The sequence below is a fragment of the Monocercomonoides exilis genome (assembly GCF_001643675.1).
Source record: "Monocercomonoides exilis strain PA203 chromosome Unknown scaffold46-794033, whole genome shotgun sequence".
NCBI classification, from domain to species: Eukaryota; Preaxostyla; order Oxymonadida; family Polymastigidae; genus Monocercomonoides; species Monocercomonoides exilis.
Window position 1 is genome coordinate 681,496 of NW_027150591.1, and position 22,194 is coordinate 703,689.

The 22,194-nt window shown below is 40.8% G+C and overlaps 3 protein-coding genes across 3 annotated transcripts; 1 reads left to right on the forward strand and 2 right to left on the reverse strand.

The window, feature by feature from the left end:
• Window positions 1–1,427: 1,427 nt before the first annotated feature.
• MONOS_18678 (uncharacterized protein) lies at window positions 1,428–3,147 on the forward strand. The gene is made up of 4 exons (XM_067871719.1): window positions 1,428–1,502; window positions 1,639–1,666; window positions 1,737–2,233; window positions 2,291–3,147. Exons 1-4 carry the CDS (start codon window positions 1,482–1,484, stop codon window positions 2,996–2,998), a joined length of 1,254 nt encoding a protein of 417 aa, XP_067721652.1. The 5' UTR covers window positions 1,428–1,481; the 3' UTR covers window positions 2,999–3,147.
• Window positions 3,148–8,800: 5,653 nt separating this feature from the next.
• On the reverse strand, window positions 8,801–10,685 carry MONOS_1891 (putative Protein tyrosine and serine/threonine kinase; the record flags this gene model as incomplete). The annotated part of the gene is made up of 1 exon (XM_067871772.1): window positions 8,801–10,685. The coding sequence occupies one exon, from the start codon at window positions 10,683–10,685 to the stop codon at window positions 9,219–9,221; it is 1,467 nt and encodes a 488-aa protein (XP_067721653.1). The 3' UTR covers window positions 8,801–9,218.
• Window positions 10,686–10,991: 306 nt separating this feature from the next.
• MONOS_1892 (uncharacterized protein) lies at window positions 10,992–21,635 on the reverse strand (the record flags this gene model as incomplete). The annotated part of the gene is made up of 1 exon (XM_067871773.1): window positions 10,992–21,635. The coding sequence occupies one exon, from the start codon at window positions 21,633–21,635 to the stop codon at window positions 10,992–10,994; it is 10,644 nt and encodes a 3,547-aa protein (XP_067721654.1).
• Window positions 21,636–22,194: the final 559 nt, after the last annotated feature.

The window sequence follows — 22,194 nt, forward strand, 5'->3', positions numbered from 1 at the left end:
CCGAGGTACCTGAATCAGGTTCAAAGAACATCAAGCTTTTATTCAATTAGAATCAATAATACAATTTGGATAGATTCGCGTTTGTTCTCAAACTTAAAAAAAGAAAAGAAGAGAAAAAAGAAAAAGATGATGATAAAGGTGAAGAATACTCCTTTCAAGAAGACATTTTGATATAAGGCAACTTTTAAAGTCGAGGTTGCAACAGAGAAAGCACTGAAGGTGTTGAAGAAGGGAAAGTTGGCTTTCATTCCAGAAGGCGAGTCAACAGCTGCAGAAGCATTGTTGCACGGTTGCAAATAAAAAAACACTTTTTTCTCAAAGAAAACGCGCAATCCAATCAATCTGGTTGAAAAAAAAAAAAAAAAAAAGTAGGGGGGGGGGGGGGGGGGGGGGGGGGACGGGATTTGTTTGAGTATTGAAGCACGTTGATTGAATCCCAATAAATAGCAAAAGAATTGGAAAACTCGTTCCATGATGCAGTACAAGAGCACGATGGCGATTGCATTCTGCCTTTTTGTTCAGCAATTCCCTTTCATGAAGAAAATATTTTTTCCCTCCTGCCGAGCAAAAATCTCGTCAATGAACAGATTGAAGGAGAAGGAGAAGAAAATGTGTTGTCTGCAAAAATGCAGCTTGAAATGGATTCTCCCTGTGATTGACGGTCAACACAAAAAATGCTGTTTGCTGGAATGGAAAAATGATTTAAAAAATAAAATAAAAATAATTAGTTTTGCATAAATTATATAAATTCCTCAAAAGAACACTTACACCCTCCCTGTTGTAAATGCAGAGGATTGCCCAATAACAGATGCTGTCAATCTCCTTTTCCATTGTTTCCCAGTGCTCCTTTCTCCGTCATCCTTTTTTGTCACATAAACATCCTGCTTTCAATGTTGCCATCAACTTTTTTTCAGAAAAAATATCCGAATAATTTTCTTTCCAATAACTGTCCAATTGTTGTTATTCCTTTTCGCTCTCATCAAAATGCTTTGAAATAAAATTTATTTTCATCCCCTCTCCCAACTGAATACAGAAAATCTTCAATTATCATTTGCTGATTATATCTCGGAATTCGCCTCTCTTCCGATATTCTCTTCAGAAAAGCAAAGGAATGGCCATTTTTAAAATTTATCAGATTCTTGCACTCTGAGAAGGCCACAGATGGAAATATCTTTAAAATGAACAAGAATAATAAAAAATGCAAACATCATAATTTTCATATGTTATTTTGGAAAATAAATTTCCTTCAAAGATGATTTTCAAAAAAATCATCTTGCTAAATTCCATCATCAATTCCCCGTCATCGCTGTCTCGTGCAACCACACAAAATAATATCGCCTATCCTGCAGAAAATATTCTCTCACCTATCTCTCATCTTTCCAATGGACAATCTCGTTCAAAGAAAACAACTCGATCAGAACACCCATAACAACGAACAGAAAAGATTAATCGTTCTTTATCTTTGTTATTACAAATCAAAAATGTTAATATCTATGATGAGAGTTTGAAAGCATATATTTCTATGGGCTGTTTTGAGTTTTTACTTTTCATCTATTTCTTCGATCCAAACATATGAACTATCAATGTGAATATTAAAACGGCATTGTTTTCTGATGCAATTTTTTTGGAAAAATACAGGAGACTGACAGCACAAAAAAGTTCATGGGCTTGCATTCTTTATTGCATAAGAATTCTTGTTGATTGGATTTCTTTCTTAATTTATTTCTTTTTTGAAGAATTGTTTTCTGAATTGGAATATTGCATTGAAGATGATCAGAAACAGAAAATCGAAGAAATGAATACATTGATGAATGAGATGGATAAAGAAGAGTTTAAATTCATTTTTTCAGTGGAATTATTCAACAAAATCGAAGAAATGATCGAAGAAAAGAAAGTGACATTGGAAAATGTCATTTTGCTGTTGAGTTGCACCGGATATTGGATGGAGTTGAAAGATATATGGTGTTATCCTTTTAAATATTCTTTATTGAACAAAAGACTTGAGAAGATGATTATTGATGAAAATGAGAAGAAGAAAGAAGAAAAGAACAAAATGCTTTTGACTGATCTCTGCAAATTCTTTGTTTTGTGGAATCATGATGACGTTCCAGATGAATTTCTTTCAATCACTGTGCCTTGCCTTCTGAGTGCTGCATCGGACAAAGAGGATAGTAAAGAAGCAAAAAAGGAAGTGGAAATAGCTTTGCTGGCTTTGAGCTATATTTTTAATAATGTAAGAGCATTTCCATTTTATTTGACAAAATTGATTTTTTCCCTCTTTTTATATTAGGATATTGACAAAGAACTTTATTTGGAAGAGATCAAAGAGATTATCCAATATCATCAGGAGCACAGAAATCTGACAACACTTGCCTATCAGTCAGCGTGGCAGTTTTTAATTAACCGATTTTGGAAAGACAAAAGCTTGGAAGAAGTGATTACAAATGAACTGCATTTCGCAAGAGAAGCAACAAGAGAATTGGAAGATCTGTCAAAGAGTGTGGATTGGAAGAAAAAAGAAGAAGAAAGAGTTAATAAAACAAAAGAAGTGCTTATTTTGATAAGATGGCTTGAATTTGATAAGGATTATTTTCCCTATTGTCATTCGTGGAATGAAGAACTTTCTGGACTTATCAGCAGAATTGTACAAGTGTTAAGAGCATCAAGAGATAATTGCAAAGAAATTAGTAGACAGTGCATTAATTCATTAAGAGAAGCAGCAGATAAAAGAGTCGTGAAAATTGATTACTTGTTGAAGGAAGGAATCATAGTTCTGTTTTTTGATGAAATAAAGCAATCAACTTTGGATGATGATATTTTGTGGAATTGCTTGTTTTTCTTTTTGAATATTTCAAGGAGATTGAAAGAAGAGGAGGATGAAAAGGAAGAAGAAGAAGAAAAGACGGCCAAAAGAAAAGTATTTGAAATGATGGAAGAAGAAGGATATGAAGATTGTGTTGAGTGTTTTAATGAAAATTTTCATTTTTTTGAACAATAAATATCATCAAAAATTATTGTTGAAAATACATGATTATTTTGTGAATGTTTGAGAAAATTCTTTTCATTTGATTTTTCTCCTCAAGATTGCAATAATCTTTTAGAATTCATCTCACAAAATTTAAAACATTCATTCAAGGTTTTTTTAAATATCTGGGTGATTATTTTTGATGTCGTGTTTTTTCTGTCAAAAAATTCGGAAAGAAAATTTGCATTGAATATAAAGAAATACACAACGAAAATTATTCTCCTATTTGTTGATTCATTTGCATTGAACTTATCTCAAACATTCGCTCATGAAAGAAATGTGAACATTTTTCATTTAAAAGAAAAATTTCCTGTCAAGGACAAACTCTCTTTGAAATGTCAATTCCCCCAAAAAGTTATTATTTCAGAAATAATCACCCATCTGGGGGATAATTCGGACTTTTAACCTTTTTTTTTTTTTTTTTTTTTTTTTACTCAAAGTTCAGTCGTTCATCGTTCATGTTAATTGTTAAATGTTGCCAACGATAATTCTTAAATTATTATGGTTGTTTCAGTTAAACATATTTGAATATCTTTTTATTGGAAATGCCTTTCGCTATTTCAACTTTTAGCACATCTTCATTTGAAACAGTTTTAACAGGATTTATTCCAAAATTGGACCTCCACTTCATTTCTGTCTTCTTGTCGCGAAACACTCAAAAACGAAAGTTTCATTAATTCGTTCCTTCTTCAACGCTTGCAAAATGAGAAAAGTTAAAATTCCTTCTAACGTGCGAATTGCAAAGGCACTCAACTGCACACCGAGCCTTGTCTGCCAGGAAAGCACCGGATATATAAGGAAAAAGGTAATTGAGAAAAAAAACATGTTGACGACTCGAAAGCAAGAAAAACGAGTCACGGAAATTTCAAAAAATCTGAGAGATAAAAGAAAGCAAATCACACCGAAAACGCTAAAAACCGTTGTTGCGAAAGTTTCTCATAAAACGCCTTCTCACAATTTTCATTCTTCATTCATAAAAAGGCATAACGAGGAATCGATGATCGTTCCTTCAAGCGTAAGAGAAGAAAAAAGAATGAAAATATCGGAACAAAGCATCATCATCTGGAAAAATCATGGCATAAGTGTAAAAAAACACCTCCTCCAATTTCACGATTTCATTCATGATAATAAGTGGTAATAAATAACATAAAAAAGCAACACTTTTGGGTGGAGCAGTTTTTTTCGATTTCAACACAAAATATCAAAAATAAATATTTATGATCTGTCCCATTATTAAATTTTTATTTCAATATTTTTTGCATAAAACTTTAATGCCCGTGAATTGAATGTTGATCTTTGGATTTGATTATGCAGTACTTAAAAACTTAACAAATGAGGTTTGAAATTTACACTTTATTTCTGTATTTAAACGCTATTTTTCCAGTTTTATAAAATGTGATTTTGGGAGAGACTTCTTGTTTGCTCAAAAATTGTTCAATCAATGATCATGGTGGAGCAATATGTTGCGATTTCCTACTTAACATAGACATCATAAAATGCAATTTCACAAGTTGTTCTGCTTTCCATGGAGAAGCAGCTGCTATATAGTGTCCTCAAACAAATTCTGTTTGGATATTCTCAGAAAACAAAGTGGAAAGTTGTTCAATAACATATTGGTGTGGAACGGGTTGGTATTTCTTGCTAAACGACTTGTCCGCATCTGGCCAATTCCTGTTCACCAAATGCAAGTGCATCGCAAATTCTGGTGGTGATTCAACAGGCTCACTTGCATTTAATTATCCTCCACAAAATAAACCAAATCAATTTTTGGTTAATGATTGCCAGTTTATAAACAATAAATTGACATCAACTTCAACTTCATTGGGAGGTGCTGCAATGTTTTTCAGAGACACATATGATTGGATGAATGGAACAAAATTCATCACATTCTGTTTCTTCGATGGAAATACAGCAACATATGGCATGTGAAATGATATGTTCTTTAATGGAAGCATCATCACTCAATCCTCATTCAATCAGTGTTGATCATCACCCTTGGTAAAAAGAGTGTGGAACAGCAATACAGCTGACAATGCAGTGATCAATGACTGGCTCCCCCTCATTGCACAGAACAAAATTGTTTCTGACAACAAAACTGATGCTAGCGCCTGTGGAGAACCCCAACAGACCCTATGTGCCACCATCGAGTGTACTCTCAACTGCTTCATTTCCCTCCTCCAAGATGCCTTCCTCGCTCTCCCCACCTCAATATTTGCTCCCACTCTAACGCTCTCTTTCGGTGCAACTGATGCAGAAATTTCTAAAAAAGGAACAATTGCTCGGTCATTTGAATCTTCATGTAATGCCCATTGACATTACTCATGTTCATCGTCATATTTTCTTCTTATCTTTTGCCTCTTTCTCTTCTTCTTCTTCTTCTTCTTCTTCCACTTCCTCTTCATCGATCTCTTCTCCACCTTATCCTCTCAACAGCTCTCAATCAGATCTTCAATACTCCTTCTTCGACTTTTTCGTGATCTTCTGTTTTCTCCTGTAATCTCTCTCTTCTCCTCCAATACCCACTTTCATGAGTATTGGCTCTGTCCTCTCCATCGAAAACCCTTTTTTCAGAGCGAAATTCGTCATTCGCACAGGTTCCACCTGGCTCAAAGAAGCCATATGCCTGTGAGTCATTGAATTCAACATCAGAAAGAAGTCCCTCCCACCCTTCAAACTCTTCAAGCACATCCTCAGAAGCTCCTTGAGAAGAACCAACTTTGCAAGGAAAGTCAACTATGGGGGACTCCTTAACTGAATCTTAAACATTCACGATTCTACAAGACTTATCCACGCTTGCCTCGTGACTGCCGGACTACCTCGCAACAATGAAATCGTCAGAGCATTCGTAATACCTCGTTAACGACTTGAACCTCCTTCCTTATTCGCACTTTAACAACTTTCTCTTCTGAACAGCTGTTTTTTACAAACAAACATATACAAGTTCGCTTCATGTTTATATTCTCCACATTTCATAAAACAAAAATAGTCTATTTTTATTATATCATCTGTTTGATTAGAAAAAGAGATTGATAAAGAGACAAAAAAGTTGAAGCAAAAGAAAGGAAATCAAAAGAATGCTGTCAGAAAAGATGAAAATATGAAAAAGATAGACGAAATGATATAGTTTATGTTATGGTTTGTTTTTCTGTTTTCATATATAAAAATGTGTCAATAGGTGTTTCAAATAGCTCATTTTTGTTGTTTTCTTGAGGTTTAAAAAAGAAAACATTCTTGCATTACATCAAAAAAACAAAAAATGCATCATTATTTTCTGTTTGTGAACATGAAATATTTTCGTATTTTCAAAAGTTTTACTTTTTAAACATTTGAACTTTATGCAACATTAAAAAAATATCTAAACTTTTCTTTCTTATGAAAATTCTGAAATGATTATCACTTAATAAAATGAACACACACGAGTAGGATGTGCAAATAATCATATAACATAAACGTTCATTTTCCCTTATTCAAACACAACAATTATAATTGTCTTTATTTCAAAGTTATTGCTCACCAGTTTTAAGATTGCAAAACAAATAAACAACGATTTAAATTGTTAAAAAAAGACCAAGAAAAAATCAAATACTTAATTTGACATTATACAAAATAAAAATGGAAATATTAATTCAACAAAATTATATGAAATTATTATTTTACAACTGTTATATAGGTGTAAGTTAGTAATCAATTGAACAACATTGAAAAGGAAATAAAAACTGTGTGTAATCGTTATCATTAATGATTTAGGAATTGTTGCGTTATTTATTCCTAAGATCAACATTCAATTCACGGGCATTAAAGTTTTATGCAAAAAATATTGAAATAAAAATTTAATAATGGGACAGATCATAAATATTTATTTTTGATATTTTGTGTTGAAATCGAAAAAAACTGCTCCACCCAAAAGTGTTGCTTTTTTATGTTATTTATTACCACTTATTATCATGAATGAAATCGTGAAATTGGAGGAGGTGTTTTTTTACACTTATGCCAAAATCATTTGGTTCAATATGCGTGTGGAAAATATTCATCCTTGATCTTCTGTGCTGATGAATCAGGTTATCACGCACATGAAGATACAAGAAAGATGAACCTTATTGTCGGAACAAATGAAAATCGTGTAATTGATCACACGCCTGTTGACAGAGGAGAAAAAAGGTTATCATTGCTCCACTGCATTTCACTTGATGGTACTTTTGTCCCTCCTTGTTTTCTGGTGCAAAAACCGTTCAACACAAGATCCCTTCGGTCTCTAGGCTATCAAATAGGAATTCATGGTTGCGTAGAAGTCGGAAATTCGTCTTATTTTATAAAAGGAGTGGTTTGAAAACTGGATTGAGAAAGTTTTCATTCCTCATGTCAACATTAAAAGAATGATTTTGCCAGATAAACACGCACAGGCAGTGTTGATTCTTGATGGCTGCAGAATCCACCTATCGGATAATGTATTGACTCGTCTTTATAATGAGAATATTTTGCTTTTGGTTTTGCCTCTGAATACAACAAACTTGTTGCAGTCATTGGATTTATAAATTTTTTCTCTTTGGAAACTTCAAATTCAACAGGTTAGATCAGGTTCAACGCATGATAGTATGGAACAACTTTTGTGGGTTGCAGTGAATGCCATTCTGCAAGTTTCTTCATCGATCAACATTTTTTCTACATTCAAAGAAAGTGGACTTGTGAATGATTTTCAAAAAACTCCTTTAACAGCCCAGATCTTTGAAGAAAGCTTCAAAAAAGTGATGGAAATTGTGAAATAGGTCAACAAATCATTGCCGCTTTCATATACAAGAAAAACAAGACAAACAAAGGGAGGTTTATGGGGAATAATGAACATTGACAAAATCCCAGTTTATTTTGGACTTCCGCAATAAACAACACTTGGCGAACAATTGATATGTGAAAGAGTTTTTTTCATTTATATTTCATGGAGCATTTCAAAAAAAAAACATGATAAAATAAACAAAATAATTATCAAATTTTTGTTTTTCTTTATTTCAATAATACAAAAAGAATTAACAATTAACAAGAACAGTGAGAATCTGTTCAACAATGTTGTTTCACTCATTATTTTATAAAACTTTTTCAGATTTCAAAGTTGAATTCACATTTCAGAAAACAGGTATTATTGATTGCAATAACAGAATGATTTGTGACCTGACACGTGCCTCAAAAAAGAACAAATTTCGTTGATATTTTTCTTTCACGAAAAGTGAATTAAAAGTTTAAATTTTTTGCATGAAAATGCCTGAAGTTGCATAACTGAACCTATCTTTTTGAATTTATTTGAAAAGTTCCTTTAGTTCAATTCTCAAAATGTGAATATTCATTTTTCATTATCAACTGAAAATTATACAAAATGAACTTTACAAAAGAATAAATACATATTTTTTTGCGGGAATAGAAAATTGATCAAAATATGAACATTTATTATAATCATCAGAATTTTTCATTTGCGACTTTAAAAAAAAAGAATATCACAAATTTATCACATTTTTTTATGAAAAATAAAATTTGTTTTATTTATTGTATATCAAAATGCTCACAATACTCCACTTAAAAATAGCCATTGGAAAATTGAAGCAAAATCAACAGCCTTTTTTCCCAAGAATCTCTTTTTGGAATCATTTTTTTGTGTGTATTCTTTTTGTTGCAAACACCATTCCAATTTGTTTTTCAAGAAGGATCGAGCTTGGCCCGGCCATTGGAAATGCCTCATTCATCTTCCTTATTCTCAAAAAAATTCGACAATGCACACGTGCACAAAAAACATTTCTTTTCATTTCCATATTCGTTGATTCCTTTGTCACAATACCTCTCAAAAATCAAAAACAGTGACCATTTGAAAAAACAGAAAAGAAAACTTCTGAGCAACAACTCAAACGAATGGAAAACTTCCAGTCATCAAGTTGATGATAATTCAACAAGCCAAAACACTTTTCAAAACGAAAATAAATGATCAGAGAAGCAAAAGACAACACATCATGCGCGAGCAGATGCTCAATTCTCGACAATTCGACATTCTGCACAAAATGCAACAATGAATGAACTTCTTGTGGGAGCTGAGATATTTGTAACGTTTCCTTCTTATTTCCAGCTTTGCTTCTTGCAAGTGAAGTGGAATGTATTTCCACAAATGATAACATCACAAGTTTTTTATTTCGTGTGATCTTTTTTTATTTTCAACTTTTCATTTCGTGCCAATGTTTTGAACTTCATTGATTGCTGCAACTGTCTCCCTGCTGTCGTTCTTCCTGTTGCTCTGCCCATCATTCCTCGATGGAACCAGATATGCGATTGCATCCGACACCGTGAACATCGCTCCATCCTTCGGGAATCTTCCAAACAGCACTCGCTTCACTTCCACCAGCGTCGGCCGGCTTTTCCTCTCCCCGCACCAGCATGCCTCCACATATCTCTGGAACTCCGCTGGCAGCTTTTCCAACGCAGGCCTTTCCCCATTCACAATCTTCTGCCCTGCTGTCTCTGCCTCAAACTCCCCAAACGGCACCTTCAATGTCAAGCACTCCCACAGCATCATCCCAATCGAAAACACAACTGACTTCTTTGACACTCCCATGTTCTTGTTCATCAGCAGCTCTGGTGCCTTCCACCTCAAACTCTCTTTTTTGAAATCATCCTCATCCTCAAAGGCTGATGAAGGAAGAGAATCTTCATCATCATCTTCACTTGCTGAAGTCGCAACCGTTGATGAAGAGATGGATGAGGAATCAGAATCATCAGAAGAGAAGTCTGAATGCATCACAATGCAGATCACCATGTGTTCTGAAAACAATACAATATGAGGGCTCAGAGTGGAAAGAGAAGAGAGAGGATTTTCCATTTCATCAAACGAGTGAAGTGCGAGATTCGCCACCCAGAACAGGATTTGAGCAGCTGTTTGCTCTCTTTCCTTCAATGTGCAAATTGCCATCTCTTTCTTCTCATTCCTTCCGTGCAACAACATGAACAGCGAATCTCTCAAATCCACAATCAGCTTCTCGTAAGGGCATGAGCAGGCCATTGCATCCACCAGATTCGACATCGATGAAGTGGTTGGGCATGCATCTTCCATTCGAACAAATGATGAATCTGAGTCAGTTGTTGAAGTGGAAGATATTGAAGGTGAAGGAGTTCTTTTTCTTGTCTCTTCTTCTTCCTTTTCGTCAACCTTCTCCAGCATCCATTGAGGGATCTTATCTGAATCTTTCCCCAAGATATATTCAGTTGACCCACTCTCACTCAGCAAATGCTCAGATGACTCCGAATGTCCCAAGCTTTTCTCATACACCCTCCTCTTTATCATCTCTTCATTCTTCTTTTCTACTTCCCTTTCGGCCCTTCTCCATTGTTCCTCAGGCAACATCTCCATCGTCATCATCTCAATCAGCTTCGGATCCTTCCTCACTGAATCTTCCACAATCTCCTCCAGTTCTTCTGTTCTTCTCTTTTGCTTTCTCCATCGAACAGCCAGGATAATAGATACAATAAGAACAATCAACAATAAAATAACAAGCACAATCACAATCAACAACCAATAAGATTTCTGTTCTTTTCCTCCTTCAACAAATTTTTCATCTCCATTAATCTTTGTTTCGCTTGCATTCTTCAGTATGAATGACTGTGTCGAAGAAGGAGATTCCACATAACCAAACATTAAATATACAGTCACCTCTATTTCATTTCCACAGCTGCTGATCAGATCTTTTGTTGCACTTCCTTCAACTTCTCTTTCCGATAAAAACCCATTTGAATCAAAATTATGTTTTTCAATCTCTTTCTCTTCTCCCTTTCTCTTCACAACTGAGAATGACAGATTGCATGGAACAAAAAGCATCCCTTTGAATATAAGCTTCATTCTATTTGCCTCTTCTTTTGATTCCACACTCTCCAGAACAGAAATGAAGAATGATGAATCCCTTTCTGAAACAATACCTTCAAAACTGCACCCATCATTCAACATCTAAAGAGATGTGTTTCTTTCCCATCCATCTCCTCCTTTCAAACTCATCACATTCAATGTTCCTAAATCTGAGCAGATGATATTCCTTCTCAGCGATGGATATCCTTCAATTGATGGATTGTTGTTCATGAACTCTCCTTTAACAATTATAACATTTCCTCCTCTCATTGTTATTCCTCCATTCGATGAGCCGGCAATCGTTGTATCTTCGACTTTCACTTTGCTCTCAGTTAAATCAACAGCTGAACCGTTCCACCAACAAATCTTCTCTCTCTCAATAATGTTTGTTTTTGGCCCTTCATCTGCAGTTCCACAATCAATTTTGCACCCATCAACAAAAACTCCCTCACTCATCCAAACCTGAATCACATTTCCTTTTCCTGCCAAGCTCTGGCATCCCACCAATGTGCAGTTCGACAAACTCGTTGCTTCACGTGAATTGCTGCACCTAATCCCTGCTGCCTTCTCACATCCGCTTGTCACATTCAGGAGTTTTGAGTGACACACCTTCATCTCTCTCCCTCCATCCCTGTTCTCAATCTCACAAAACGATCCTTCATCCATCCTTATGTTTTCCACCTCCACATCTCCAAACAACCCTTCACAATCCCTCGCACAAATCCCTCCATATTTGCAACAAATGCTCTTGATCTTCATCTCACGCACCGACACAGCTCCTCCAAAACACATCAGCCACTCAGCACTAACATGCTCCACTTCGCAATTTCTCATCATCACTTGCCCTCCTGTACACTTCACAAGAACAGGAACACCAGACTCGTATGCCTCTGGCTCCAACGAACCAAAACTCACTTCAGAGAACGAAATCGACTCCTGATCCACATCAAACACCACTTTGTGTGCTGTGGGAAACACCTTCCCAAACATAAAGCTCACAAGCTCCACAACCACTTTCCCACCAACCTCTATCACCCCTTCTCGCGTGCAAACAAGAGACTCGCCAATCGTGATTTTTGCCTTCTCCCAGCTCTTCGAACGCATCACAACATCCCCAATCTCAATCTCTTTCTCGATCTCGCTCTCTCCATCCACTGCCACCATCGAGTTGAACCCTGCCACAACATGCTCCATCCCATACCCCACCGACAAGCACGGCTGCTCCACAGTCCCGCACTTCCGCCAGTTCCCTCCCCCTTTCCCAAACACATTCGATACAACAATCGTCGACGACTGACACACTGTTATCAGCTCAATCAAGTCCACAGGCTCCTCTTCCACCTCGTCAATCCCATATATCCCGTTCCCCCGGATATACACCTCTGCACGTAGATCCATCTTGAACTGGCTTTCGTTTATCTGCCTGCTGATATTCACACACTCAATAAACACATCCCTCCCAACATGCGCCTTGTTTCCACTCAGCTTCACCCCCTCAAACACAAAGCCCAGATCTCCCCGAAGCTCACTCCACAAATACACTCCTCCGCCTCTCCCAACTGCCTCGCTGCACTCACACTCCACAATCCTCCCATCCTTCACCAGAATATTCCCTCCTTCATTCAGCTTCAGCAGCATCCCTCCCCCTTTGCTGCTCCCTCTCGCCTTGCACGATTCAAACACACTTCCATTCACCACCACTTTCACACCCCCGCTGCACACACTCTCCAACACACTCGGCCCATCATCCTCTCGCTCAACCATCACAAACTCTGTTCCGTTCATAACCACACTTGTTGCCTCATGCTCATCAGCCCCGTTGCTCCCTCCTTCAACAGCAATCCCACTTCCTCCTAAATGCGTCTCAAACTCCATCTTCACTTTCTCCAGCGTGCAGCTCACACCTTCAAATACCACAATCCCAGACCCTCTCATCCTTATTCTCTCAAATGTCACCTTCTTCATCATCAAGCTTCCTGCCTTCACAACCACAAAAGACGGGCTCCTCCCATTTTCAGGCACTTCGCTCACCACTCTGCATCCCTCAAATTCAACTGCTTTTCCTCTCCCGCTCACAACCTCCTTTTTCTCTGCCCCAACAGATACACCAATCACGATCTTCAGATTCTTCACACAAAATGTCTCCTCGCATCTCACAAACCACTCCTCGCCTCCTTCGCTCTTCCCACAAAACAGCAGCATGTCTTTGCTTTCCTCTTCATCTTCCCTTCCACCTCCCCTCCAAGTTACATTCGCCAAGTCCCATTCATCCTCCACTCTCCCAAGCTCCATCACAACCACCTCTTTCATCTCTCTTGTATTCTCAAGCTGTCCCATCCCTTTCCACATTGAAAAGCACTGATCGTCCTCGCTCCCACACCTTTTCACATCTTCTCCACTCCCACAAACATGAATCTTCTTCGAGCTGTATCCTACAACATATCGCAGAAGATCCCTCTCTTCTGCCCCCTCTTCTCTCCCTTTCTTTCCCACAAACTCATTCTCGCTCTCCATCAACCCTGACAAGTCAAATGCAAACGAATCTCCTGAAGCACTCTTGTTCAGATCTCCTCCAACCACAAACACACTCTTTCCTCTATGTGCCTGATTCCCTTTCAAGCTCACATCCTTCAGCTGAAATGGCTGATCTGCCACTGATGCAAGACTGTCCACAAACAGAAACCCACCATGCCCACTTGTCGCAGAACACTCACACTCCCATCCATCTGTTCTGTTCAGCATCAGTGCTTGTGCGTCTGCCAACGTCACCTTCAATCCTCCCCCTTCCTCCCCATCTCGCCTCTTCATCCCCACGATTCTGCACTCTTCAAACACCCCACTCGAATAGATATCAAACGGACACACTGAAAACCTCCCACTCTCAATCGTGCACGAAACCATGTGAACACTCCCACCCTTCGCCTTCAGCACTCCATATCTCACACCATCCAAACTCCCAAGCACAAACAGACATTCCTGCATGCCCAATATTCCACTCTCACTTTCAGAATACAGCACAGCTTCTTGCCCCCTTTCCAACACAGCAGGAAGACAAAACTCCACTTTCTCAAACCCTGCTGTCTTCCTGTTTTCAAACACCCATTTCCCATCTCCTCCTTTCACTTCCATCCCCACCTCCACAACACTCACTTCTCCTTCAACACTTGATTCAACAACAATCCCTGAAACATCCTCCCAGTCTCCCACTTTGGCTCTTCCTTTGATCTTGATTCTCCCGCCTTCACTCCCATCCCGATCAACGTTATTCACTCCTCTCCACAAACTCTTGCATGGCAAACTCCCATTCCCACACCCCACCATGTCACACCCTTCCTCGCTCACATGCACCTCCCTCCACTTCCACTCCACCAGAAACACACACAAGTTCACATGCCTCTCCACAAATCTCACTCTGTCCACTCCCTGCATATCCACTATTTCTCTTCCTTCTTCGTTCGTCACACGCAGCCCAAATCTCTCTGCAGTCACAGTTTCGTTCAAGTCCCTGCAATCTAAAAACATATCTCTCCCATATGCTCCCGAGTTCTGCAGAAACACAATCCCCTCAAAACGGATCATCCCACTTGTCCTGTTGTCCACATACACAAAAACCCCTCCCCCTCTCCCACTCTCCTCATTCACGCTGCACTGCTCCACCTCTCCATTCACAAACTCAAAACTTCCCCCCTCATCCACCACCCATTTCATCCCTCCTCCATCCCCAAACACCGATCTGCACCCATTAAACACATTCCCTTCCTCAATCTCAACACGCTGCGCCTTCTTCATCTCCATCACCCCTCCTCGCTTCACCTCCACATCCACAATATTCCCCCTCCACATCCCAAACTTAATCCCTTCTTCCCCTTCAATCAGACTCTTCCCCTTTCCAACAATCTTCGATATGTTCGTGTTGTTCATGTGAAACACTCCACCTTTCACAGCCCCAATCCCTCCTTCACCTGAGAACATCATCCCTTCCACAACAACCTGCTCCATTCGCACTTCTCCTCCAACCTCATCCACAATCCTCATTCCCGTCTCCTCCTTTTCCCCACCTCCTGCCCCAAACTTGCAGTTCATAACCATCATCACCCCAACGCAAATCCGTAATGCCCCACTGTTTCCTTCTCCTCCAACCCTTGGCAGCTTGAACCTCAATCTGTTCAATACCAGTGTTGTTTGTCCATCTCCCTCATCCTGAACAAAGCACCCCCATTCCCCAAATTCTAAAAGACTATCCCCATTTCTCCCCCGAACAGCCAGCGATATCCCTTTTCGGTTGATCTCGCTCTCAATGCTGTTTTCGTTGTTGATCTGGATCGTCGTTTTGTCATCTCCCATGTGCCCAAACCCATCTGCAAACTTGTCACACGGTGACACCTCGCTTCCACAGGTGTCTGCCACTGTGCTCCTCCCTGCCTCAACAAACACAATCACCCCCTCAGACGGGAAAAGATACTTCTTCACCGACAGATCAATCATCGTGTCTGTCAACGAGTCCACCACCCACACATTCTCCTCTGGAGTGCTCTCCTCATCCACTGACCCCATCCACAGATCCTCCCGCAGCATCACATCCGGATCACCACTCACAACAAACACATCCATCCCCTTTGCTGCAGCATTCTCTTTGAACACATCCCCCTTCATCGAGTATCCCGCCTCCACATCCTCAAACTCCACAAACACCCCTCCTCCATATCCCTTGGTTCCCACCACTGCACACTTCTCCACTCTGTTCAAGTCAAACACAAACTTCCCCTTCCTTCCCACACTCACCATCACACCTCCTCCACATGACGGATTCCCCACACACTTCCCTTCCATCACTGTGCAGTTCTTCACCTCCACTTTTTTCTCCTCCCCAACCCTCCCTGCAAACACCCCTCCATCCCCACTCCTCCGAGTCACATTCGTCAAGCTGCTGTTCCGAACTGTCGCCTCTGCTCCAGAATCAAATTCTAACACACTCCCGCCATCCACCACAATCTCATCTACTGAACTGTTTTCCATCGTTAGCACCGAATACACACTCGCCAAAATCAGTCCACTTTCTGCTTCGCTCCTCACATCCTCCATTTCCAACTCCAAAAACACTCCTTCCCCTCCCCTCACCTCAAACACTTCCACCCCTCCAAAACTCATCTTCTCCATCCTCATCCCCCGAACCTCCACCTTTCCCCCAATCGCCTTCAACACACAAAACTCAACTTTTTCTGTGGGCATTCTTTGCTGCACACTGCACCTTTTCATCTCCAGCACTTCTCCTTTGCAGGCAAACAAGCAATCCCTTTTCACTTTTATGAATCTCGATGGAATCGAAAACGACAAATTCGCCATCACCACATTCACCGTTGTTTCCACAAGCCCTTCTCCTTCCCCTTCTCCTTCTCCACTCACCACCACATTTGTCAATCCTTCCGTCTCAACCCCTTTCAAGCTCACCTTCTGCAATCCCACCGATTCATGGTTTTTCAGTTCGAACGATCCCATCACAATTATCTCTGCAGTTTCCACACTTGATCCAGCAAATCGAGTCTTCACCACTCCCCCAATCGTCTCGCATGGTGCATATACAACTCCACACCCTGAATGATCAAACCCAAAATCCTCTGCTCCTCCAACATACCCACTCCCCACAAATTCATCCAGATACGCATCAAGCGGAATCCCAAATCTTTCATCCGTCGTCATTCTCTCATACCCCATCAGATCCCTCAGCTCCATTCCTTCTTTCTCAAAAGCAAACCTCTCCTTCTTCACGATTTCACTCAGATCCTTCCCATCAACAAACACATTTCTCCCCATCCAGCCCTTGCAACCACTGAACTCCACTCCCTCCAACACAAAATCACATGTCTCCTCACAACACAATATGAATATTCCTCCTCCAAGTCCTCTTTCCCTTTCTCTTTCTCCATCTGGCACACTGCACCCCAGAAACTTTGCTTTCTTCATCAGCACACTTGCGCACGAACCTTCACAGACCATCATCCCTCCTCCTCGAACTCCTCCTTCTCCTTCGCATCCACTCTCAAATGTGCTGTTTTCCACACACACTTCCTCCCTCTCATTGCCCCTGCTCAACACTTCAAAGCATCCTCCATCACCGCCATTGTGCACAACTCTCCCAAACACACTGTTGTTCACAACCATCTTCCTCGCCTCCTCAACAGCAAATGGCACAACACCAAACTCCACTTTTCCGCTCCCCTCAATCACAAACTCCTCCAGACAGACTTTACCTCCTTCAACATTCACCAGATGATACAACACCACAAACCCTGCACTTTCTGATTCAAACTGAACTCCACACCATTTCATCCCCAAATCCCCTCCAACACTTTCGATCAAACACTCTGTCCCGCCAAGAGATCCTGGCACACATATTGTGCAGTTCGTCATCTGTGTCTCTGTGCTCGTCTTCACAATTCCTTTTTCTCTGTTTCCATCCCCAGCAACCACCTCCACCTGCGTTCCTTTTCTGACACACCACACATCCCATTTCTCTCCGCTCATCTCCACTCCCTCTTCCCACAGAAACCCTTCCTCCACAATAATCTGCTTCCTCCCCTCTTTGAATCGCAATGACACAAGCTTCTCGATCGTCCTGCACCCATACCCTTCAAATCCACACACACTGAAATCTCGTGCATTCTCTCCTCCAACAAACCCTGCCACTCCTTCAACACTGATAAAATAAAATGAAAGCGGAATCACATATCTCTCCTCCTCCCCTTCAAGCCCCATCGCTTCATGGTCTCTTCCCCGATCTGCCTTCACCACATTCACAAGCTGCACTCCTCCAACAGCCTTCATAAGATCCTCTCCCCACACAAACACATTGTCTCCCCCGCATTCTGCCTTGTTTGCTGCTCCTCCCTCCCCAAACACAACATTTCTCACTTCATATCCATATCCCCCATCCCTCACACACTTCACAAACAAACCTCCTCCAAACCCACCAACCCCACTCTCCCCATCTGCACCTTCCCCTCTCTTGCTCTCACACTTTTCAATCGTTGTTTCGCTCTCACTCCTTCCCATCTCAAACACCCCTCCTCCACTTATCTCCACAGACACACCACCTCCACATCCATTCCTTGCAATGCACCCAATGAAACTGTTGTTCCAAACTCTTCCCTCTTTCCCTTCTCCAATCACACACCTTATCCCACTCCCATCTCCTCCTTTGCTCCATATCCCACTGAATGTGCACTCTCTGACCTCCAGCCTCCTCCCTCCCTCCCCAACCAATATCCCACCCTCCTCAACCTCCACTCCCTCAAACACAGTCCGCTCCACCAGAAACTCCCCACTCGATCTATGCCACACCATTCCACCAGCGCATGCAACTCTTCCCCCTGTGATGTTCCCCTGGCTCATCACCCCTCCTCCTGCACCTTCCACCCCAATCACACACCTCCCCTCAAAACTCAGCCCATCAATCCGAAGCTGCTTCACATTCACACTGCCTCCACTGCACATCACCAGCACATACCCAATCGTAATCCCTTCTCCTCCTTCAAACTTGCACTGCTGCACTTCCAGACTCCCGCTTTCGCACATTATCAGGCATCTCCCTGCTCCCACACTCCCCGGAATCGACATCAGAAGATTCACAAACGATGCTTTTGCTCTCGTCGTGATCATCCCATCTGTCACACCATCCTCATTCCTTCCAATCTCCACTCGAGGCTGCGAAGTCTGCCCTTTCACTACAACTGTCCCCCTCGACACCAAAACATCCTTCTTCAGCACTGCACCGTGGCTCGCCGCAACCGTCACCCCAGACACACTCCCATGCGTCTCAATCGCATAGTCCACACTCATGCACTGCATGTCCACAAACCCACACATCTCCCAGTCCTTTTTGTTTGTTCCCCCAACAAAGTATTCCAAAGGCTTCTCCCGAAGATACGCAACCAGCGGGATCACATTCTCTTCGTCGCTGCCTTCAAACCCACACAGCTCGATCAGGTTCAATTCGTCAGTCTGGAACTTCAACCGCTCTCTGTTCACCACTTCCTTCAGCTTGTGTGCCTTTATAAACACCATCGTCCCTCCCACACTCGCGTTGCACCCAGAAAACCTCACTTTTTCCAGCGCAAAGTCTTCTGCCCCTTCCTTCAGCTCCAGAATCACTCCTCCTCCATGGCCTCCTCCATTTCCTCCCTTGTTTGCTCTGCACTCCTCAAACACTGTTTCCATCCCCTTCCCAACTCTCACTTTCGATCCTGTTCCCATCTCCACTCTTATCCCTCCTCCATCCCCGCTCTCGCATCGGCACTCTCTCATCGTCACATTTGTTATTTCAAGCTCTTCCTCAAAACACAACACTCGAGACATCACGCTCCCATCACCCTCCAGCCGAACAACATTCAAAAACTCCACATTCGACAAATTCACATGTGACCCGCACCCCTGCCCCAGAACTCCAATATTTCCCATGAATACCCCAGAAATTACAACGTATTCCATCTCCAACTCCCCACCTCCAGCTTCTATTCCGAACAGACCCACTTCAAATCCACTCATTCCAGAACTCCATTCAGATCCTCGCACTTCAATCCGCCTCATCTCCACTTTCCCTCCTCCTTTGATCAATACCACTCCAATCCTCATCTTGGCATGCGAATGCTCAATCGCCAACGATCTCAATCGCATGCTTCCACTTCCCACACAAAACAGGCTTCTTCCGCTTGTCATCTTCCCAGTGCTGACCACTGTCTTATCCACACCCTCTCCGCACACACAAACACATCGACTTCCAACTCCAATTTCTCCTTCCTCGGACAAGTGCTTTCCGCTTCCAACATATATCTTCGCCTCAAATTGTGTCATGCATTTTCCAAATGAATGCCTTATTGTTCGGCACCCTGCTTCTTCCTTCAATCCACATAATTGCACCGCATCATTCCCATTTGTTGCAACAAAACAGCTTGTAATCTGCACTTTCGATGTTGGCAACCATCCACTTTCGTATTTTCCTGTAGCAGACCAATATAACCGTTTTTCGTTTGTGTTTGTGGAATAACATTCCTTCAGTGGGCATGAAGTGATATTTACTTCTGGATATGATTGAAGAATGCACATATCATGTCCAAGAGGACTTTCAATACTTGTGCAAGAACATTCGTGGAAAAACAAAAAGAAAAAAGCCGTAATGCTTGATTGGTCACCAGAATAGACAACAAAATGATGGCGAATTGCTCCACCTTCTCTAACACTTGTGCATTTCACAAATTGACAGCTTCTTATTGCAAAATAAGTTGTGTATGACCATGCTATTATTGTACCATGATAACCGTTGTTTTTGCAATTCACAAACTGACAATCAATAATTTGTGCTTGCCCTCCATTTCCATCATTTGATCCCAAACACTCCAAAGGCAATTGAGAAAAACCTCCATTCCAATAAACTGCACTTCCACCGCTTTCATAGATAATAGAATTCTTAAATAAGCACCTTTGAAGAATTGAGCACTCAACATTAGAAATTTTTTGAATGCATCCTGCAGTTTTAGCTGAATTGTTAATAAACAGCGTTTCGGTTATTTCCGTATTTCTAACAAGCGATTCCGCGATTGCTCCTCCATTCAGCGCATAACAGTTTGTGAAGCTGCATCGCATCACGTTCAGTGACACTTCAGATGAGTTGACAAACAGCGCCCCTCCGTTCCCCTCGTCCGCTCTGCATCCTGTGAACGTGTCATCCTCAAACGATGCAGACCCTCCAACAACAATCCTTCCATCGGCTCCACTGTAATCTGCATATTTGTTTGACTTCCGCATGCACCGCTCAAAAGAGCAGTTGAACGACAACAGAAGCGATGAAGGCTCATTTATTGATTCTGTTATCGCTCCATCAACCACATCATCAACATTCACAAAAACAACACTCCTCATTGTTGTTTCACATCCATGCCAATCTCCTTGCCTGCCTTTCTGCCATTCATCCCCAGTGATATTTTCAAATCTCGTCTGGCTCACTTCCAAAGTTCCCACCGTTCCCCCAACAAGGAATGGAGCTCCAGTTCCCAATCTCAACGAGCCAAACAAGCAATCTGTCACACTCACTTCTCCATTAAATCCCTCTTGCTCCACATTCCTTGGACGATCAAACAAAGATGGCATCTTCCCACAAACATTTCCTGCCCTCGTGCTGACATTCACCAAAAGCACCCTTCCCCCAAAAAGTCTAAATGGAGAAACATCAGACGATAAAACTGAAACTTCTGTATTCAACAGTGCCAACTCAGACTTTTCTTCAATTTCAAACAAGAATAACTCTTTCATTCCACAAATATGCACATCGCTCATTGAAACAGATGAATTCACAACAAATGTGCATGCGCAAATCTGATTTTTTCCATTCATCTCCTTTCCCAAAAATCTTACAAAACCATTCATTGCACAAATGTCTTCATTTCCCTTTCCGAATTCTCCATTGACATTTGCCTTTTGTTCTTTCGATATTTCAAAAAAGTCTTTTTCCTCTTTTTCTGCCACATTTCCTTCGCACATTTCCAATTTCTTTCTCTCCTCCTCAAAGCGGCTCTTTGATATTCCTTCTTTTTCGCCTTCAACCAATTTTGCACAACAAAACTCCTTTCTTCCAATCCTGGATTTTTTCTCATTTTCTGCTCTTTCTGATGCACTCTCCGTCCCCTCGCATCCAGCTATTACAACCAGAAGCAGCAAACAGATCATTCTTGCATTCCTTCCTGAGATGAGGCGCATCACCTTTTGTTTTCTTTTTGAATTCAAATTTTTTTCTTTTCTTCTGTGATCTTCATATAATATTTTAATCATAATATCGAATAAAAAAAAGTGAATGAAGCAAAAGAAGGATTTATTTTCTCTTGAATCACACATTATAATTTTTTTAAAAAAATTACATTGAAAAAGAAAAAAATGCAAAGCAGAAAAGAAAAAGAAACAATATATAACCATTGAAAAATGTGAGAGCTTTGTGAGAAATTTTGTTTGCTTTTGAAAAACAAAGATGAAAGCGAAAATGAAAATTCACTTATCAGCATGTACGATTATCAATCAACACAACAATCATCAAATCAGGCATACTTCTTTTCCCTTCAATTATCCGGCTTTGTTCAATGGAAAAAAAGGAAGTTTCATTCATATGTGTCTCCCCTCATCCGCTGCACCTTCTTCAAAGCCGTCTTTCGCATGTCATCAGCCAAAGCATGCTGAAATACATCATTCAAACGCATCCCAGCAGCAATCCTTTCCGTCAATAGTTTATCATCTTTTTCTTTGCAATCATTAAATCCAAAAATCA